The sequence below is a fragment of the Amblyomma maculatum genome, chromosome 7, assembly GCF_055883805.1.
Source record: "Amblyomma maculatum isolate TAMU_Amacu chromosome 7, ASM5588380v1, whole genome shotgun sequence".
Taxonomy (NCBI): Eukaryota; Metazoa; Arthropoda; class Arachnida; order Ixodida; family Ixodidae; genus Amblyomma; species Amblyomma maculatum.
In genome coordinates this window covers 24,306,819-24,324,310 of record NC_139350.1, presented here as the reverse complement: position 1 = coordinate 24,324,310, position 17,492 = coordinate 24,306,819, and the positions used below count along the sequence as shown (strand labels likewise).

General features: G+C 47.6%; 1 protein-coding gene across 7 annotated transcripts in view; it reads right to left on the bottom strand.

Moving 5' to 3' along the window:
• Nucleotides 1-17,492, bottom strand: part of LOC146182824 (rap guanine nucleotide exchange factor 6-like) — a 582,921-nt gene that overhangs the window by 492,610 nt on the left and 72,819 nt on the right. For all 7 annotated transcript variants that reach the window (XM_084608931.1, XM_084608930.1, XM_084608929.1 and 4 more), the window contains exons 2-3: nucleotides 15,671-16,693; nucleotides 7,367-7,494 (exon numbers count right to left, since the gene is read on the bottom strand). In XM_084608931.1, coding sequence (XP_084465057.1) covers nucleotides 7,367-7,494; nucleotides 15,671-15,739 — 197 coding nt within the window. In that variant the 5' untranslated portion in view covers nucleotides 15,740-16,693. The remainder of the gene's footprint in view (nucleotides 1-7,366; nucleotides 7,495-15,670; nucleotides 16,694-17,492) is intronic.

Below are 17,492 nucleotides of genomic sequence, written 5' to 3'. Positions count from 1 at the left end.
GGCGGCAGCTCTTCGATGGAGGCGAAAAGCAAAAGGTCCATGTGCTGTGCGATGTCAGTGCACGTTGAAGAACCCCCATGCAGCTGTCGAAAATTCCGGAGCCCTCCTCTACGGCTTCCCTAACAGCTTCAGTCACTTTGTGCCACTAATAATAATAATAATAATAATAATAATAATAATAATAATAATAATAATAATAATAATAATAATAATAATAATAATAATAATAATAATAATAATAATAATAATTGGTTCACAGGAAGGGAAAGACGCAGTATCTGTCACACTTGTTTCTGTGGACACCTGAACCGCGCCGTAAAAGATGAGAGGAAGGTGGGAGTGAAAGTGGAGAGAAAGAAAGAGGAGCCGTAGTGGAGGACTACGGAGTAATTTCAATCACCTGGGGATCTTTAATAACATCGCACAGCACACGGACGCCTCTTCGTTTCGCCTCCACCGAAACGCAGCCGCCGCGGTCGGGATCGAACCCGGGTACTGCGGCACAGTAGTCGGGCGTTTTACCAATGCACCACCGTGGCGGGGCCCGTTAAATACAATAAACCATATTTCTTCTTATGCCACGAGGGCCCGGCGAGTCTTTATCTTTCGCTTCAATGGATCTGCTCTGCCTAGAAAAGTTGCGACGACCGATAACTTGTGTCGCACTGCTGCTGGGGAAAGAATAGGGCAGAAGGGACGAATTATACGCGGAGTGCTCCCGATGTATCGAGCTGCGAATTCCCGATGGAGGTGCCCACTGAGACTGCTGCACTACAACACACTGTTTTCACTCAGTCGTCGCGCCAATTGGCCCATGGCGTGAAAAACAACGGCAAAATATCAGCCAAGCGAACGACGAAAGGCAGAAACAGTTCGATTGAAACGAGTTACATGGAATCGACACAGCCTACCGACCGAAGTAGGTGCATATAACGGGAAATCGGAGTACCGTTTTCTTGCGATATAAGCATCGCTATTTGGACACTACGCACAAAAACAGTCACCGCTCCTTTTACTGAGTGGATCATTTTCGTCGTGTGGGGGCGATAGCTACTCTCGTTTGAAAGTATACCTAACGGAGCCTGCACGCGGTGCGACTTCCAGTTGTTGCTGCTGACTGGCAACGCCACGCACTCTGCCTCTGTACTCAAGTCCAGGGGCAAACTGTGAAATACTGTAAGGTGCTCTTTGTTCCGAACATACACAGAAGGACATGGTCTAGCCTTCCGAGAGAGATACGAGGGAGAAAAGCGCTCAACACAGTATTGAGTGCTCAGTAAGTCGGTGGCTTCTCGGATCAACGCTAGCTATTCGTACCATTGGTCCGATCCCAGCCTATGCGTAATCTGTAAAGTTTGTCCTACCCTCGCACACAGTAGATTACTGCTATAGAAATGCAATGGGGCTCGTTCGTAAATATAAACAGTAGAAAATAACAAGCGTGCCGAGGAGGGATTTGCGCATATATTGATAGTTATGGTGCAGCCTAACGCAATGCGAAATGCGGTGATAAACAACTTCGCGTTACAATTATACGCTCGTCCAAAATGTCAGGCAGTGTATGTAAAGAAAGCATCCGTCGGTGTGAAGCATATAGGGCAGCCCAGTCTGCACAGTCTACAAGATAGACCTAGCGAAGCTGGTTCAGCGCTATAGTTAAATCAATACTCGGAACATATTTTGTTACAACAGTTTGCATATTCATTCTTTTGCCTCTTAACAACGGCTAGATGCATGCCGCCTGTGATATGTCAATTGATTGGTAAACAGGGTCACCCTCTCTGATATTATCAGGACCAAAGCAAAGAATAAAAAAAATGTTACGAAATACAGACCCTGGGCGCGCCAAAACGCGGGCGCATACCGATTATCCCTAAACAGAAGTTGTTAATCAGAGGACCCTGAAGTTGATCACGCTGGTTTCGTTTTAGCATTCCTTAATTACGGATGCATAGCTCTTATTCAATATAGTCAACACTGCGCTCGTAGGCTGCATTATATACAGTCAGGCACTTCGCCTGCGCTTCCAGAGCTCCTGAGCGCTCCGCGAGGCCCCTACAGGTGGGCGTCGACCATGCAGCGCCGCAGGCTTTGACGGTGCGAGTTGAGCTGCGGGCTCAGCGACCTTCGGTTCAAGGTCGGCGAGCCGCTCCTGCGCCACGCACACCCTCAGTGGCGCATGGAGAAAGTGCGCTTCGTCATCAGCTCAACGGTGAGTAGGTCATAAGCCAGACTTCCTTTCTACACACCAAAAGTTGCAACACATCGACATCGGTGAATGACCAGGTACAACAGATTGTGCCTTGCCGAGGCGGTAACTACTCTGCGTTACACTCCAGGTGCCATGTAGGAGAGAATGAAAGCCGGTATGGGTTAGCCGTGTTGCATCGATGTTCATCTCTTCTGTTCATGGTTGCCACATCAGTACAGAGCATGGTAGAGAGCGGTACACTGTTGCACGCGAATATCTTTGAAAAACAGCACACAGTCACCCCCTTTATCGCGTGCTCAGCCTCCCCCACGCGCTCTCAATAGCTGTGGAAGCTGTCGGAAGTCCACCGACATCAGAGTCAGTCCAATGAGCTATAGCCGACTCGGTGCATTGATTAGGGTTGTAGGCGTAGTAAACTCCTTGATAGAGTAAGCGTAAATTCGAGAAAGTTGATCTAGAATATCGAATCAGAAACTGATATTTTCCCGCTCAACCAGAAGAAGAAAAAACAACACAGAAGGCAAGACCACGAACAAGTTGATGTATTTGGTTTGCTTAGCACAAGTAAATGATAGTGCACTGAACCGTGCAGCATTTGAACCAGCAAAAAAGTGAAAAATCGCCACAACCTTGTCTCCACGACAACAGCGCAAATCCTTCGAATTACTGTATTCACGTAGAAAACGAGGTTCAGTACTCAAACAACTGTGACTATTCGTGACGAGGACCCGGAGAGAGAGCGTCCGTATAATTAATAGCACTACAAATTGCGTTGTAGTGCAAACTTAGTCACTGCGAAGAATAACTAAAAAAAAAAAAGAAAGAATATAATCGGAAGCTTGATATTCCTAGTACGACTGAATGCGAATATGGTATTTGAAAGACAACACGGTAAATGATTTTTGGGCGTATACGTGTAGTGCGTTAGCATACGTTACGTCTATCTGATAACGAGAATATAGACTTAGCGTTCAGTACACAAAATGTTTTTTTTTTTTTTTTTTTTTTCCCTTGAACAATGCTGCTAGTGGCCAAACTGTACTTAAAAAATCGCGAGGCGTCACCGTGTGTTCAAAGTCTATATATCTTTTCTACTGATGCCCCGTTCGTGCTTCCAGTCGTATACAGAAAGCAGACCAACTTTTCGTGGACGTTGTGTCGCTCCTCCCTCAGAGGCTGCCAGCTGCATTTCATTAGATTTTCGGAATAAATTAGTCGCGCTTTTGAAATCCACCTTTGTCAAAAGGTTCAAAATTTGCACCGGAGGTAAACGTTACAGAGTGTCATCGACTAAACTTTCCCCGATTCCGATTTCTGGTCTAACCTAAACCAATGCGGCACGTTCCAGATTCGGCGTTGCATGTGCATGTTTTCGATGTGTATGTAGGTTGCGATGACTCTGGCGGCACGGAGCTCTGCTGGACCCTGTGTTCGAGACTACACTAAGGTAGCTGCAAAGCTGTCGTCAGCCGCCACCAACACACCGCGCAGCGTGAGGCCACGCGGCCTGCGTTCCGTGGTGCTGATGTCATCACAAGCCACGCCATCCAACATTCATGTTGAGTTTGCGGGCGGCGGGAGAGAACCAGCGAGTTTCCATTCGCCAATTCGGCCAACGACACTGATATCACGGTGCGTCATATACGAATGTGTCAGCTGCCCCCGGTCGCGACACGGCAGCGCAGACCTGCAGCATCGCCGCAAAAAGTCATCACTGCTCCAAACATATGGCCATAGCATTAAATACAGCATCGGACCCAGGTGAAGCACTGCATTCAGGGCAAGTGCATATGACGGACGCTCTACAGTAAAGATCACGCCCCGCAATATGCCGGAGTGCACACGTTCGAACCAGCCACCGGGCGGCCGCTTTTCGGTAGAGATGATACGCAAAAAGCGCATGTGAGCTGTTTGCATCAGCAGCGCGCACACAATTAGAAAAACATATATAGAGAAAGGAGAGAGCGCTGTGAAATATCAGTGCACCTTAATGGTCGCTATGTGCCCGAAGTTAGCACCAATTAAGCCCTCCATTACGGTGTCCCTCGTACCCTGAGTAAATTTGAGAAGCTAAAACCCCAAAATACACACTTGGCACGCCGAGTAATATCCGGGCAGTTCCATTCAGTAGGGTGAAGCGTCTCGCATCATTCAAAAGCACAAGAAAAAAAAATGGGGGGGGGGGGGGGGGGGCTACGAATGTGGCCTCAGAGCATAAGGGATCGCCAACATCCGCAGTTGCAAACTGTGTTCCGTCGCATTGTTTCTCATAGTTACGTGCCACGCACCCCGTTGAAAGGCTGAAATGGGTGCATGTACTGCTGTGCGCGTATCTGTGCACGTGCCACTTCCACTTCCGCTTTTTTCGCGATGTTTCGAAAAGGCGATTATAAATGCCGGGAGAGGCTTCTTACCGCGCAGAATAGCCTACAGTACAGATCTTGCAAGAAGGGTGCTTTGTGCCGCACGTGCACGAGCGAGCATTGGCATTCACGCAGTCAACGCTCCCTCGATTGCGCCTGTGTTGGCCAATTTTACGTGGCTAGAAGCTTCACTCGGGTTATGCGTGGTATCAGGGACACCGCTTATAGAGTTCAGAAATAACATGAGCCACTTCAAGTTATTTAGCTTGCTCCGCAATATCAGCTCACGGGCACTTTCGTATTCCGATTCCATCGAAATGCAGTCGGCAGGTGGTCGGCAGCCCGGCCAGAGATAGCGGTAAAACTGGTGTCGCCATCTGTGGGCGCTGAGAAACATTTAATGCGACTCGCGCCAAGCGCGCCGAGATATAACCGTCTCGAGTGTCTACACAACCGGTTTTTCTGCATCATGGGCTGCACATAAGGACAAAGTGTGTGTATTACTAAATATTTCATTCTACAACTTCTTCCTGTTCCCGAGCCTAACCCAAGATCGCTCGTACAGGCTGCGCTGGCCACCAGCTTCCGAACGATTTCGCTTCATCTCTCTCTTTCTCTCTCTCTCTCGCGCACACACACACACACACACACACACACACACACACACACACACACACACACACACACACACACACACACACACACACACACACACACACACACACACACACACACACACACACACACGCACACACACACACACACACACACACACAGCAGTCATTTTCTAATAACTGCTGGAAAATAGCTGCAGTCTATCAAAATGCCCTGTTTATCCCTGCACGCATTTTCCTATATTTGCCCATTTTCACGTTTGTTCGACAGAAATATGTATGACAAAGGCACAGCTACCAACAAATAAAAAAATCATCGTCTTCGCATAAATTTTCCAGGTCATGCGGAGAAAAAAAAAATAATCTGCAGTTTAGAGGGGATTTCTGAGTTCTCAGATTAATGGCAGATTTAAAGCAAACCATCTATGCCAGGGAGAAATATGCATGGTGTATAGCCGCCCATCGCCAACGATATAAGCACACGTGTGAGCTGGGTCATCAAACTGCAGGTAAGTACTCATTTACGAAGGCACAATCCATTCCTTATCCCCACAAATCAGACAGAAGGAGCAAGCTTGTCTCCGCTTATCGATATGCTCTCTCCCTCTGCATTAAGACAACAGGTCGCCCGCCTTTCGTTGGATCCTGTCGGTGACCTGCTCAATGTTATTGGAACGGCTCTTTAAAAGGCTTATTATTATTACGCTCTGGGTCTTGGTCTAGCAGAACTATAGTCGATCAATGCTATTAACGATAAATAGCCTCAAATAGAATGCGGTTGTACATGAGAAAGCTGAGCAGCATGCTCTGATTCTTCGCAGACAAAGGAGAAATGGCTCAAGGCCCGAACCCGGAGTCATCGCCTAACAGGGGCAACTGCTGTACCAGCTAAGCTGACCACGACACCTAAAGCATCCTAGGGCGGGACTTCATTCATCACCAGGTGAGTGACAACGATGCATCTCCGTTGTACTCAGGCCTTGGGGAATTCCTGAACGCACATTGCACAACCACAATTCCAGTTTCTAGCTGTCGATCATCTCGCCTTGCCAACTTCTGACCACAGTGGTTAGCTTCGGTGGCAAAGCGACCGAAAGGCGGAGGCCCCAAGTTCGAGCTCCAGGATCGAACAGATTCTTCAAACTGCAAATATAATCGAATCTGTCCTTTGTAGCCGTATGGGTGAGATCGGCTGGGGGTTTTGACTACTGTTTAGTGGAAAGTTACTTCACAACTTCATCTTTAGACGTAGGATTAACATCTCGAAAGAGAAGAACATTTAATCAGTCCGGAAAATAAACTTTACCGGCTATGACCCAGTCATCATCCCTGCTTTACGAGCTAGAAGTGCGCATTTGGCCTGCGGCGCCATTTGTCGAATTCAACACAAATAGCAGCAGAGGTAGCTAGCTGCTTTCTTCGTTGTTTTTTCGGGAGAAAGAGAGGGATCTACTATTTTCTTCATCAACTCCAACGTTCCAAGGGGAGCACCTTTCTGCTCGAAACTGCGCTAAAGTTGCATGAAACTTGAAGGTAGAATGCGCTAAAAACTGGACGTAATTATTTTGCGCCATGAAGTGACAGGACACAAGCCGTTAATTATCCTCCCCCTTCAAACACTTAGCGTAGTCATAGGGCGGTTCTTTATGCACTAGAAGCTACCATGTTTCTCACATTTTTATTCGGTGTGCTCCATTTCCCCAATACGTGTACCAGTCGACACACAGACGTCGGTTGCGCTCGGCGTATTATAAAGCCACGATGATTTTGCTAAAATGGATTGCTAAACCAGGCACTCCGACAATTGTTTGATGAATGAATGAATAAAAATCAGAGGGTGTCTTGCCGAAGAAATCTGCTCCATGCAAATGGTGGGTGACTGTACACGACGGCAGCCATGCGCGCCAGATAGTTACAAGATATGCTCTGTTCCAATCTATTGCTCTTCACTTCAGCTCCGCGCATAGATGATAAATATTTACCAGCGAAGATATCCACTCCTCTCAGCAATCAGGCTAAGCTTTCCTCCTCTCCTCTTCAAATTTCTTACAGTGTGGTACACCCTACAGAGTCATCGCCAGCTTGGCTCTCTCAATGTTTTGTTCGTCAGCACGGAAGGGCATGTCCGGTCAGAGCGCGCAAGTGGCTGTGATAAAACAGGCCGAAGCAAGGCTTACCAGTAGAGTATGTCGTCGGCATCGTGTCGTTCGTAGCGTACCGTCTTGCAGAGGGCGCGGATGTTGGCTTCCTTGAGCGAAGAGATCGCCTCCAAGACGTGCATGTACGAGTAGATGAGCTTCAGGTCCTGCGCAAATGGAGATGGGAGGAAGGGGGGGAATCATCGACTTAGGCAAGCTCGTGTAAGCACCTACAACAAGAGGGTTAGGCTCAAAGCAACCACTGCGTATAACACTTCAGAGCCTTTTAGGCGTCGGCACCAATGCGATATATATATTTAAAAAAAACAACAAAAAAACATGGTGACGTAACGTGCAAAGAAAATCAGATTGCAAGGTGGACACTGCGACTCATACAGCAACAACAAAATGCACTTCGGGCTCAGAAGGACTCTAAGTCGACTACTCAAGAATGCTTATGTATATCGCGACACGCTTAGTCACACCTTGATTGTGCGTACGTCAGCGCCTGGTGAAACCGCCTTACTGTGACCGCAAAGCGAAAATTGCTATTTTCGTACGATATGTGATATAGCGTTTCAGATGCTAGCGTGGATTTCGAAACAACATGGCGTACTGTGTGTGCGTGCGCGCGCGCGCGCGCGCGTGTGTGTGTGTGTGTGTGTGTGTGTGTGTGTGTGTGTGTGTGTGTGTGTGTGTGTGTGTGTGTGTGTGTGTGTGTGTGTGTGTGTGTGTGTGTGTGTGTGTGTGTGTGTGTGTGTGTGTGTGTGTGTGTGTGTGTGTGTGTGTGTGTGTGTGTGTGTGAGCGCGCGTGTGTGTGTGCGTGTGTGTGTGCGTGTGGTGCAGCGGCGCGGAAATGATGACGCAGAGGTGCAAGTGGACAGATGAGCGAGCATGCGCGCCGATCATGCTGCTGGCGTCCTCTACTCTTCTGCTTGGTGGCAAGCTAGCCCCGCGAAGAAAGTTTGATAGCCGAGTTCTGGGCATGTTCGTTTAAAGTTATACCTGCTGTATATTCCCATTTCCCTCGCATTTTTTTTTAAGGTGCAGCAGCGCTGGCCAGCCGGTTATCGCGCGATACGTTAAAAAAAAAAAAAAAAAGAAGTGCCCTTGTACGTATCTATAGTATGTGTCACACTTAGAAGGACCACGGCAGCTCGTGGACGCCGCGTTTCGCAAAAGCCGGCGAAAATCAGCAGCAAAGGCGCATGCGCAGTGAGCGCGTCCGGCTGCCTTTTTTTGTGGATGCGCCTACTGCTGTGCGTTTTCGCCGGCTGTCCGTGGCAGCGCCAGCGGTTCAAAGAACATGACGGCGGGGCGTTGCCGTGTTCCCTCTAAGTATGACACATACCGTACCCTCTTATGGCATTAGTATAACACGCCTCCCCCCCCCCCTCCTCTTACCCTCCCTCTCCTGCGCACTCAGACGCAAACCGCTATTTTTAGTATTATTACGGTCCTATATTTTTTTAAATGTATTTCACATACCGTTCCGAGGGAATCAGAAGAGATAAAAATGAAATATGTTGTGGGAATTAGGCGATATTAATATTGCTGGTCCGTTCCTGCGTACTAGCCATTACAATTTTTGGCACCAGCATGCGAGGGATGGGTGGCACTGTATCATGTCGGGAGCAGAATTCCCAAATCGTTTCGCTCGGAAGAATGGCTCGGGACTTGTTCGCCTATCCCTTCGACAAAGTCGACAGTCCGGCGCATAGCGGCGGAGATGGCCAGTCAGGCAGAATTATAACATACGAATATCTGAATCCGTCCATCAGTCTGTTGCTTCCATTTTAATGCCAACAAACGTGATGCCCAGCATCAATTTAGGTACGAATGCTTTCACTTGCCAATCAGGCATTAAGTTAGTTATTATCAATTAAATATTGTTTCAGCCACTGAACCCCTGTGAAAAGCCTTATTGCAGCGCTGTGTAGAAGGGACGCCCGATGCCGCAGTTTTTAAACAGTCTTTGCGGCGAAGTTTCTGGCTCGTTCTGTATAGAGAACGTTGATTTCTAAATGCGTGCGTCACCTTCGTCCGCGCTAACGTCTCCCAAACGCTCCAAAATGGTCCTTCACCATAGCGTCCTCATTCTGGCGCTGTCTCAGTTGCTACGTAGTACAAGCACGTCCTGGTCCGCAATCTCGTGGGCCCTTCTGGTTTAACGCGGTTTCACACCACAGGTAAAAGAGAGAGAGAGAAATGGCTGCGGCTTAGCGAAAGCTTTGTTATGCTGTGGTGCTAAGGAAGGTATCTACAGTTTACACATCTATTAAGCATGGTCAGACATGGTTTGCTGTGGATTGCTCGTCATGGAAAGTATAGCCGAAGCACTGATCAGCGAGTGACTCCGTCATGGCTGTCTGTGAGCCTTCGAGCACACCACAAACAGGTATAGACGACGCGAAGGTGTCCAGGGCATTTTGAAGGGGAGGTCCTAGGAGGCGAGTCAGAAGGGCAGCGTGGCGGTGGAGGGAAAGGGCAGGCAAGGAACTAGAAGGCTGTGTGGCATAGTGTCACGCAATGTTGTATGTTCGTGCAGATATGTACCGGTACTCGCATTGCCAAACCATATCCCGTAGGCGCACTGGAGCAGACCATGCTCTCAGTGAGTTAAACGGCGATTGTTGCTGAAAGGTATCTGTGAACGCAACTTAAATGTAATATACACTCACTGAAAACGGAGATTGTTGCTGAAAGGTGTCTCTGAACGCAACCTAAATGTAACATACACTCACTGAAGGCAGGAAATGATTACGGGGAAGGTAATTGCTTAGTGTAACCGTTGTCATACCGATTGTTACTGAAAGGTGTCTCTTAACGCAACCTAAATGTAACATACACTCACTGAAGGCAGGAAATGGTTGCTTAGTGTAACTGCTTAGTGTAACTTGCTTAGTGTAACCGTTGCAATACCGTCACCTCGTGGCTCTGTTCACGGCTGGTTTTTGGGATATTAATAAACAAAAACATCTCATAATGCAACCTAAATAGGAACACCGCAGGAGAGGTGTTGGTAACTAACTGAACGTCGTGAAATAAAAAAAAATAATCAGAAAAAACATTGCAACACAGGATTCGAACAGGTATTTCAGTAACATCAGCGCTGAGATGAGCTGTATTAATCTATTGCGCCACAAAAGCTTTTTCCTTTCGTTATTGCCTGGTCTTGACACATTGCATTTCACGAAAACAAAATCAACAAAAAACACGCAGACGCTATTTACATATGCTATCCGGATACTTATGCGTAAAAGTGAGGATGGGGTACCATTTGATTTAATTATGCTCATGGGCCTCCACTGTATATGGCGCTCAAGAATGGCGGGTTACCATTGCGATAAAGATGCACGGCTTGCCAGAATTTATTTTCGGGAAAGCGTGGACAGTTATTTGGCAATCCAGAAAGCTGCAGCAGAACATCCCGAGTGGCTCTCAAGGATAGAGCCTTTGTTGTGTATGCGTGCGCCACAAAAGCGACGGCAGCAGGGCCTTTAAATACGTTCTTAATCGTTTAGACAATGCTTCCACTATTTGTCGCCAGGTGACGTTGCTCAGAGGAATCACGCGGAGGAAAAGAACTAGGAAACTAACCAGTAAGTATGCTGGTCACAAGGACGAAGGAATAAATAGCGTTAAGCAACAGGTGAAAAACACAGAAGGTAAAAATTGGATAAATTCGATGGAAAAGAAACAGAATGTGGGACTATACCGAAAGTGGAAAACGCAGATCAGGAAGGAAGCTTTCTTTGATAACTCAAGAGACAGTCTCCTACTTTTTGAGGCTAGATCAGGGTGCCTTAGAAAACGCAGCTACAAAAAAGAAATTTAACATGGAAGATGACACATGTTCAGCATGTGGTAAATCCACAGAAACAATTAACCATATTAAACTCGAATGCAATGGTATCCATCCGGAAGTCGATGCAGGTGCAGTCACTCTTCCTGAAGATCTGGGGTTTAGAGATACCAGTGGCCGGGTGAATGAACCTAGGTTGGAAGCTAGCAAAAAACGATTGGAAGATTGGTGGCTTAAAAGCAGAAAAGTGACATAATGTTAGTAATGTAGAAAGAAAAATTCAATAAATAGATTGATGGTATAGTTAACCAATCTAAAACAATAATTACGATATATGGGGAAAATGAGCATGATAGCAACTGCTACCACCCCGTTTCAAAGGAGACGCTCCCATATTCCATCCATCTATCCATCCACGCGCCAGAGCCTCGTCTGCTCGAGTGCTCCTACGGGATATGATTTGGTAATACGAACAATGTTTGCAAGGTGTGTGAAAAAGAAGCGTTAGGTGTGCGAAGTAGTAAAAGAAACGAGCACCGGCGGCTCCACGCACCGCATGCGCAAAGAAGCGCGGCGTCGGTTGCTCGTGCAGCACCTGGGGTCAAACTGCCGGCGCCGATGACCTTGGCTCGACAAGCCTATAAAGCTCTTGGTTTAAAAATAAAAATATGCGCCTACAATTCGAGACGCACTATGGTTCGAGCTATTTGGTCATTACGAGAAAAGCCTAAGAAATGCAATGGCGCGAGAAAACAAGGACAAAACACAGGCGCTCGGCCGTCTCTTCTGTTTCGTCTTTGTGTTCTCACGCCATTGCATTTCTTCAAATTCGAGTTTGATTCCCCCCCACAACATTTTATAAGGTACACCTAGATTTAGTCAATTCAGAAATCCAATGACTAAGTTTTAATCCAAACTAAATTTAATAGGTTGTTACTAAAAAAAAAAAAAAAAGTTTATGCTTGCGATAAGGCTGAGGCTTATAGCATCAATCACAAACATTTTCGCAAACGAGCACTTGCGTCTGCTCTTTATCATCCGAGTCTTTTCTTATTGGGTTCATATTGCATGGCAAACTGCATGAACGTATATTCCAGGCAAAAAAAAGAAAAAGCACTAAATATTTATTACTTATGCACGTCCTACTAGCTGTTTGCGTCCAAACTTTCAAGAAGAATCACATCTCACCTCGTGTTTTATTGTTTCTGAATTTGGCATCGGCGCTATACAACGCAAGGGTATCCTATACATCCTGCTTTAATTGCTGTTATTCTGGGACAAAAGTGAACGGTAGATAGCTTGCACCTAAAACTACGGGGCCAGATGCTCCAAACACCCCAGAGCGGGTTGCGACAGGCCGATTCTTTGGCTACCGGGCACACTTCGCTATCACGGTTGGCAAACTGATCAGTGTGAGCCAATCGAGAACCGCTCTTTGACAACTAGAGCAGCTGTTCGACCGTCGTCTCAAAGTATACTACATCAATCGCACGACATGGCGCTGTGTTTGTAGTCATATAAGATGGATTATAGGAGAGCAATGAGACAGCCTACACCGTGATTCACGGTCTCGGACGCAAGAAAACTGGCTAGGAGCTGCCCCTGTTCTGATTCGCTCGAACAGCTTTCCTGGTTTATAAACTACTCTCTTATAGGACTATATGTTCATGACCATCTGCTTACAGCTCCGTGGCCGTTAGAAATGAAACTAGAGGCGAGCACTTCCCTGTTAAAACAGACCAGCTTGAGAAGGTAGATGCGATTGGCATGCGTTAAGTAAAGTAAATCGCTGCATAACAGGTAGGGGCCAGAAAGCCGTGCATCAGATAGACTTTCGGAGCTGCGGAGCAGCCTCAAACTTCGTTTTATATCGCAGTTGGCGCTCGTTTATAATCAGTGCTCTTTGGCTAAATTAACGATTTCTTGGACTATTCTTGCCCAAAAACAAACTATAAAAAGGGGTACAAAGTACGCTACTAGGAACACTACAAAGGCAAAAAACAAACAAAAAAAAAAAAAACCACTCGACAGCTCTTCTCTCAGCTGATCCTTGTACCTGCTCTGGTTCTTTCTTCCAATGTTCATCAGCATATTTTGAGCTCTGGTCGAATGTCTAAAACTCGCTGCGCAACGCTAAGTTCGCGCTGTCCAAATGACACCGAATTACGGATGCTGATAGGTGGCCGAGCCAAACAGCCCGGACCTGAACGTAACGTGAAGCGCGGACACATTTGCGAAAAAAAAAAAAAAAGTGTGTGTGTGTGTGTGGGGGGGGGGGGGGGGGGGGGCTCAACAGAAACGTGAAACGTTATCACTGCGCTGTGCCTTTGTTTCGAGCCGTTGGCAAATTAGTAAATCGTTTCGTGAGAGACATGACGTCAGAAAACAGTGCACGAAGCCATTTACGAAGTTATCAAGGTGCGATCGTACGAAAAGAGCCGATTTAAGAGCGAACAAGGAATCTCCCTCCGCCCTAGGCTGTAGCTTCTCAAGGTTTAAGAGGCCGTAACAGCAAGATGCGTGAATCTCGCTTTTATTTAAGAAACCAATGCAAAAAACTTCCCAGGCGCAATCGGAAAGTAAGTCTTGGCTGGCGCACAAAGATATCAGGAGGTCCCGATACAGCCTAGAGCTCTGGGACCTCCTTCTTTATTATTTTGTAATACCTGTTCTTATGAATAAACAAACTTTCTTCTCCTTCTTCTAAAAAAAAAAGTAAAACAAAACCTCCGAAACGTCCTTTTACGCACCCTGTGTACACTCGAAAACAAACAATAGAAAGCATTTCTGCTATGAGTTATTGAGTGAGATAGGTAGTGGGCACAATTACGACATGCGACATCACACAGGATCATGACAAAAACATACGAGCTGCCTCATCAGTGGCCGAACCTGGCTCTAGTAATGTATCTGGGATACGGGGTTGACGGCAGCCTCCTCCTGGGAATGATGGCGTGTGAGCTGAAATATGCAGCATGCAATAAGGCAACGCAATGTGGTTCTGGGAGTCTCTATCTCGGTGTTGAGCATTACACAGGTGCCTTCTTCTGACGGAGATATCAACAAAGCAGTGCGCACGGAGTGATTCGTGCACAGATGCTCTTTGTCATGCAGTTGCGAATCGGGAAACTGCTTTTGCCAACAGCGTAATTTTAACCACGAAGACGGTTTGAATAAGAACAGGGAGAGGGGAGCATACACACAGCCTCAATACTCAACCAATGGCTTCAGTTTTTAGCCTTATCACCCTTTCTCACGGCTAGGTAAAATATTTTGATTCGATTATTTCAGCAGCAAGCCAGCACTGCGAAACCGATCGCTCCCGGGACTCACGTAGCAGCATACACGGATATTTGCAAGAGACACAGGTGAGCCTGTCTCTCCACTTCCCTCATTTACCCGCGCCTTTTTGATCTTCAGGCGTATTTTATTCGTCGCAGGAGCGGCACTATAGAAATAATTATGAAGCCTCTATCGCCATTAGTAAAGCCGAAGCCCATCTCAACAAAACCTATTACCACAACTTGAAAGCTGGCTTCACCTGCTGCTATGCAAGCAATGCGCCAGAGCGAACATACCAAACTGTGGCGAAACCCTCCTCAAGGGGGAGAGGCAAAGGAGCAGTAATTTAGTCTTGCAAGAAACATTAGAGGCGAGGAAGCAACTAGCGCGAAAAAAGATAGGAGGTAGCAGAGATTAAATGAAGCGTCACATATTGTCGCAGGTAATCAGTCCGATTACCCGGAAAATTCGTTCGCAAGATGTTTCGCCCGAAAAGTTAGTAAAAAAATTAGAACTTTTACAAACAATTCCAATGCCTGCCGCTAATATGCAAACAACAAAATCTGACAAACAAGAGTCGGAAGGCCGTTCCTTGGATAGCTGGAAACGAAACCAGCTACAGACGGTTGCTTTATGATTACCTGAACAAGAGGTTAGCCACTTACTCGAGAAAGTTGCAGTGATTTCAAGAAGAGGGTGAAGCTTTGTGCAGCTTTTACAGCAGCGACAGTCAAAAGTGAAGAGAAAGGGTCTTGGAAAAGAATATGAGAGACGACTGCAACGTTGGCTTGCGAACTGAGCCCCCCCTGAACCCCTGTTTAGTTCTCTCTCATACTGTGTAGCTATCTTCTTCCTCTCGTTCTGCCTTGGAAGAATATAGGCGCGCAACTTTCACTCCAATGAATCTCGCGCTATTTCAAATTAGGCCTGCAATTCCAGGCAAGCGCGCTCTTTAAAGCTTCAACCAGCTTTCTCATAAACATAACCGCGAACGCTCCGGCCATTGAGCGGACAAGGACAGGGAAATTAAGCCCTCGTAATGACATGCATATTAAGCAATCAATCACCAAGAACAAGAAACGCTAATGGCATGTTTTACATATACGTATTATTTTTCTTGAATTGATGCTGATCGACCGGTAATTATTTGTGCAATTATTTACCTTATGACTAAAAGAGAATGGATAAGATAAGAGCATCGCGCGCAATACGGAGGTTGGTACTTGCACAGAAAAACACAAATCCGAGTAGCTCACCTGAGCCGTTCTCTCCTCGGGGCTCTTCATAAGAGCCTGGACAAACTCACGCTGGTTGTACCCGGCCATGCAGCTTGATTGGCGTAGCCGCTCACGCTGAGAAAACACAGGATTTTCAAGTCCAGCACACTTCAGCGCGAGAACACACACACACTGGCACAGAACAAGCGCAACGTCGAAGGCCTTTACACAAGTCGGTGCTGTCGACGGGCACACTTGCCGGAGATCGGTAATCCGGACGCCAAACTTAACGCGCAGGAACGACGCTTTTGAGAAGTGGATCAAGAAACTGGACTGAGAGTCAAGTGCAGACAAAAGAGTCCAAACGTGAAAGGAGAAAAAGATAGGGACATCTGTCTGTGCTGCTGCTGCTGCTGCACTTGTTCCGTCGTGTTTTATCGGTAGATGCTGCAAGAAATGAGGACAGTGCAGTGCAAAGAGGAACACAGAACGGCCCACAGATGACCCTCGCGACGGCGGAAGTACCAGCTCACAAGTTGGGCAGCGATCACGTTGTTCACACGCGCAACCACCTCGCACGCCGTCGCCGCACCGTCACGGACACCAGTGCGTCGTCAAAACATCCGTACAAAGGTTTCGAGCACCACCCGTGACGCGCAGGTCGCGGCTTGAATGATGCACTCGCGGGAGAGGGATGAATCACATGGCACCGCTTTCGGACGGCGAAGGACGCGGCAGCGGACGACCCCAACGCGCAGACCAGACGCCTGTGGGCTGCAGTCTGAGCCAAGCGGCTGCGGTGAGTGCGCGGACCGCGCGTTGTGCCTAGTCGCCAGGGAAGAAACGACCCGGTGCTGGCACGCAGTCGTGGCAGCCGGTGGTCGTGCACTGCCGCAGCGGCGCTGCTGGGGTCCTTGGGCCGCTCATGGCTCCGGGCGCGCGTCCAGGAAAAGCCCGTTCACACGCTCGGGCTCGGACGGTCAAGTGGCTGCTGTCGTCACCGCCGTACGGCTTGCTCGTTCACTCTCCTGGCGGGCTCACGGCTGGCGTGTCTCTGTGCCCCTGGACAGCGAAAAACAAGACGCGTAAACGTCGGGCCTCACGCAGACCGTCACCTAAACGCAGCGCGCGTGCGGCGATTCGCAGCAAAAGTTCACGGGACGCTAGTTCTTCAAAAAAAAAAAAAAAAAAAAAAAAAAAAAAAAAAACTACAATCACTGTAGCTCCATCTGTGCGTCCTTTGCGAACCGGTCGCGTGGTAGTGCTAGTGTAAAGATATAGCATGCACGTACACCCGCCCAAATCTTTAATTGGCGTGCGTGACAGCTGCATTTCCTGTGGTTCTGAGCGTTGTTGTGGCTTGTAGATTCAGATCCCAACGCTGGACACCAGTTGTCGTGACGCTGGGGCTACGTCGACCCGGCCTTCACTTGGTAGCGTGCAGAGACTCGGGGTTGAAGTAGGATTGAATCTTCGAAATTGGTGAAATATGTACAAGCAGGTTTAATGGCACTTTGAGAAACATATTTACAAGATTATTTACACGAAAAAGAAGGGTACATCAGCAAAATGGCAAGCGTTAAGAGTTCATAGCGAGAAGCGACTAGATGAGCCGTTTACCCAGGGCCCAGAGCCCTTTTTTCGGGCTCTGCACTGTCCTTAAAACCCCCTATGTCCAGCCCCCCCTCTGAAGATGCTGACCAATCAGTTCCAGGGCACGCCCCTCAGATATCGGCATCCAATCGAACACATCACTGCACTGATGGTCTGAGGCACTGACTGGTCCGGCATTAATTCGTTGGGCGTGATCACTTGTTGGCGGGAAAAGCTTGGGAACGGCGAGGAGAGGAGGTACATTTCT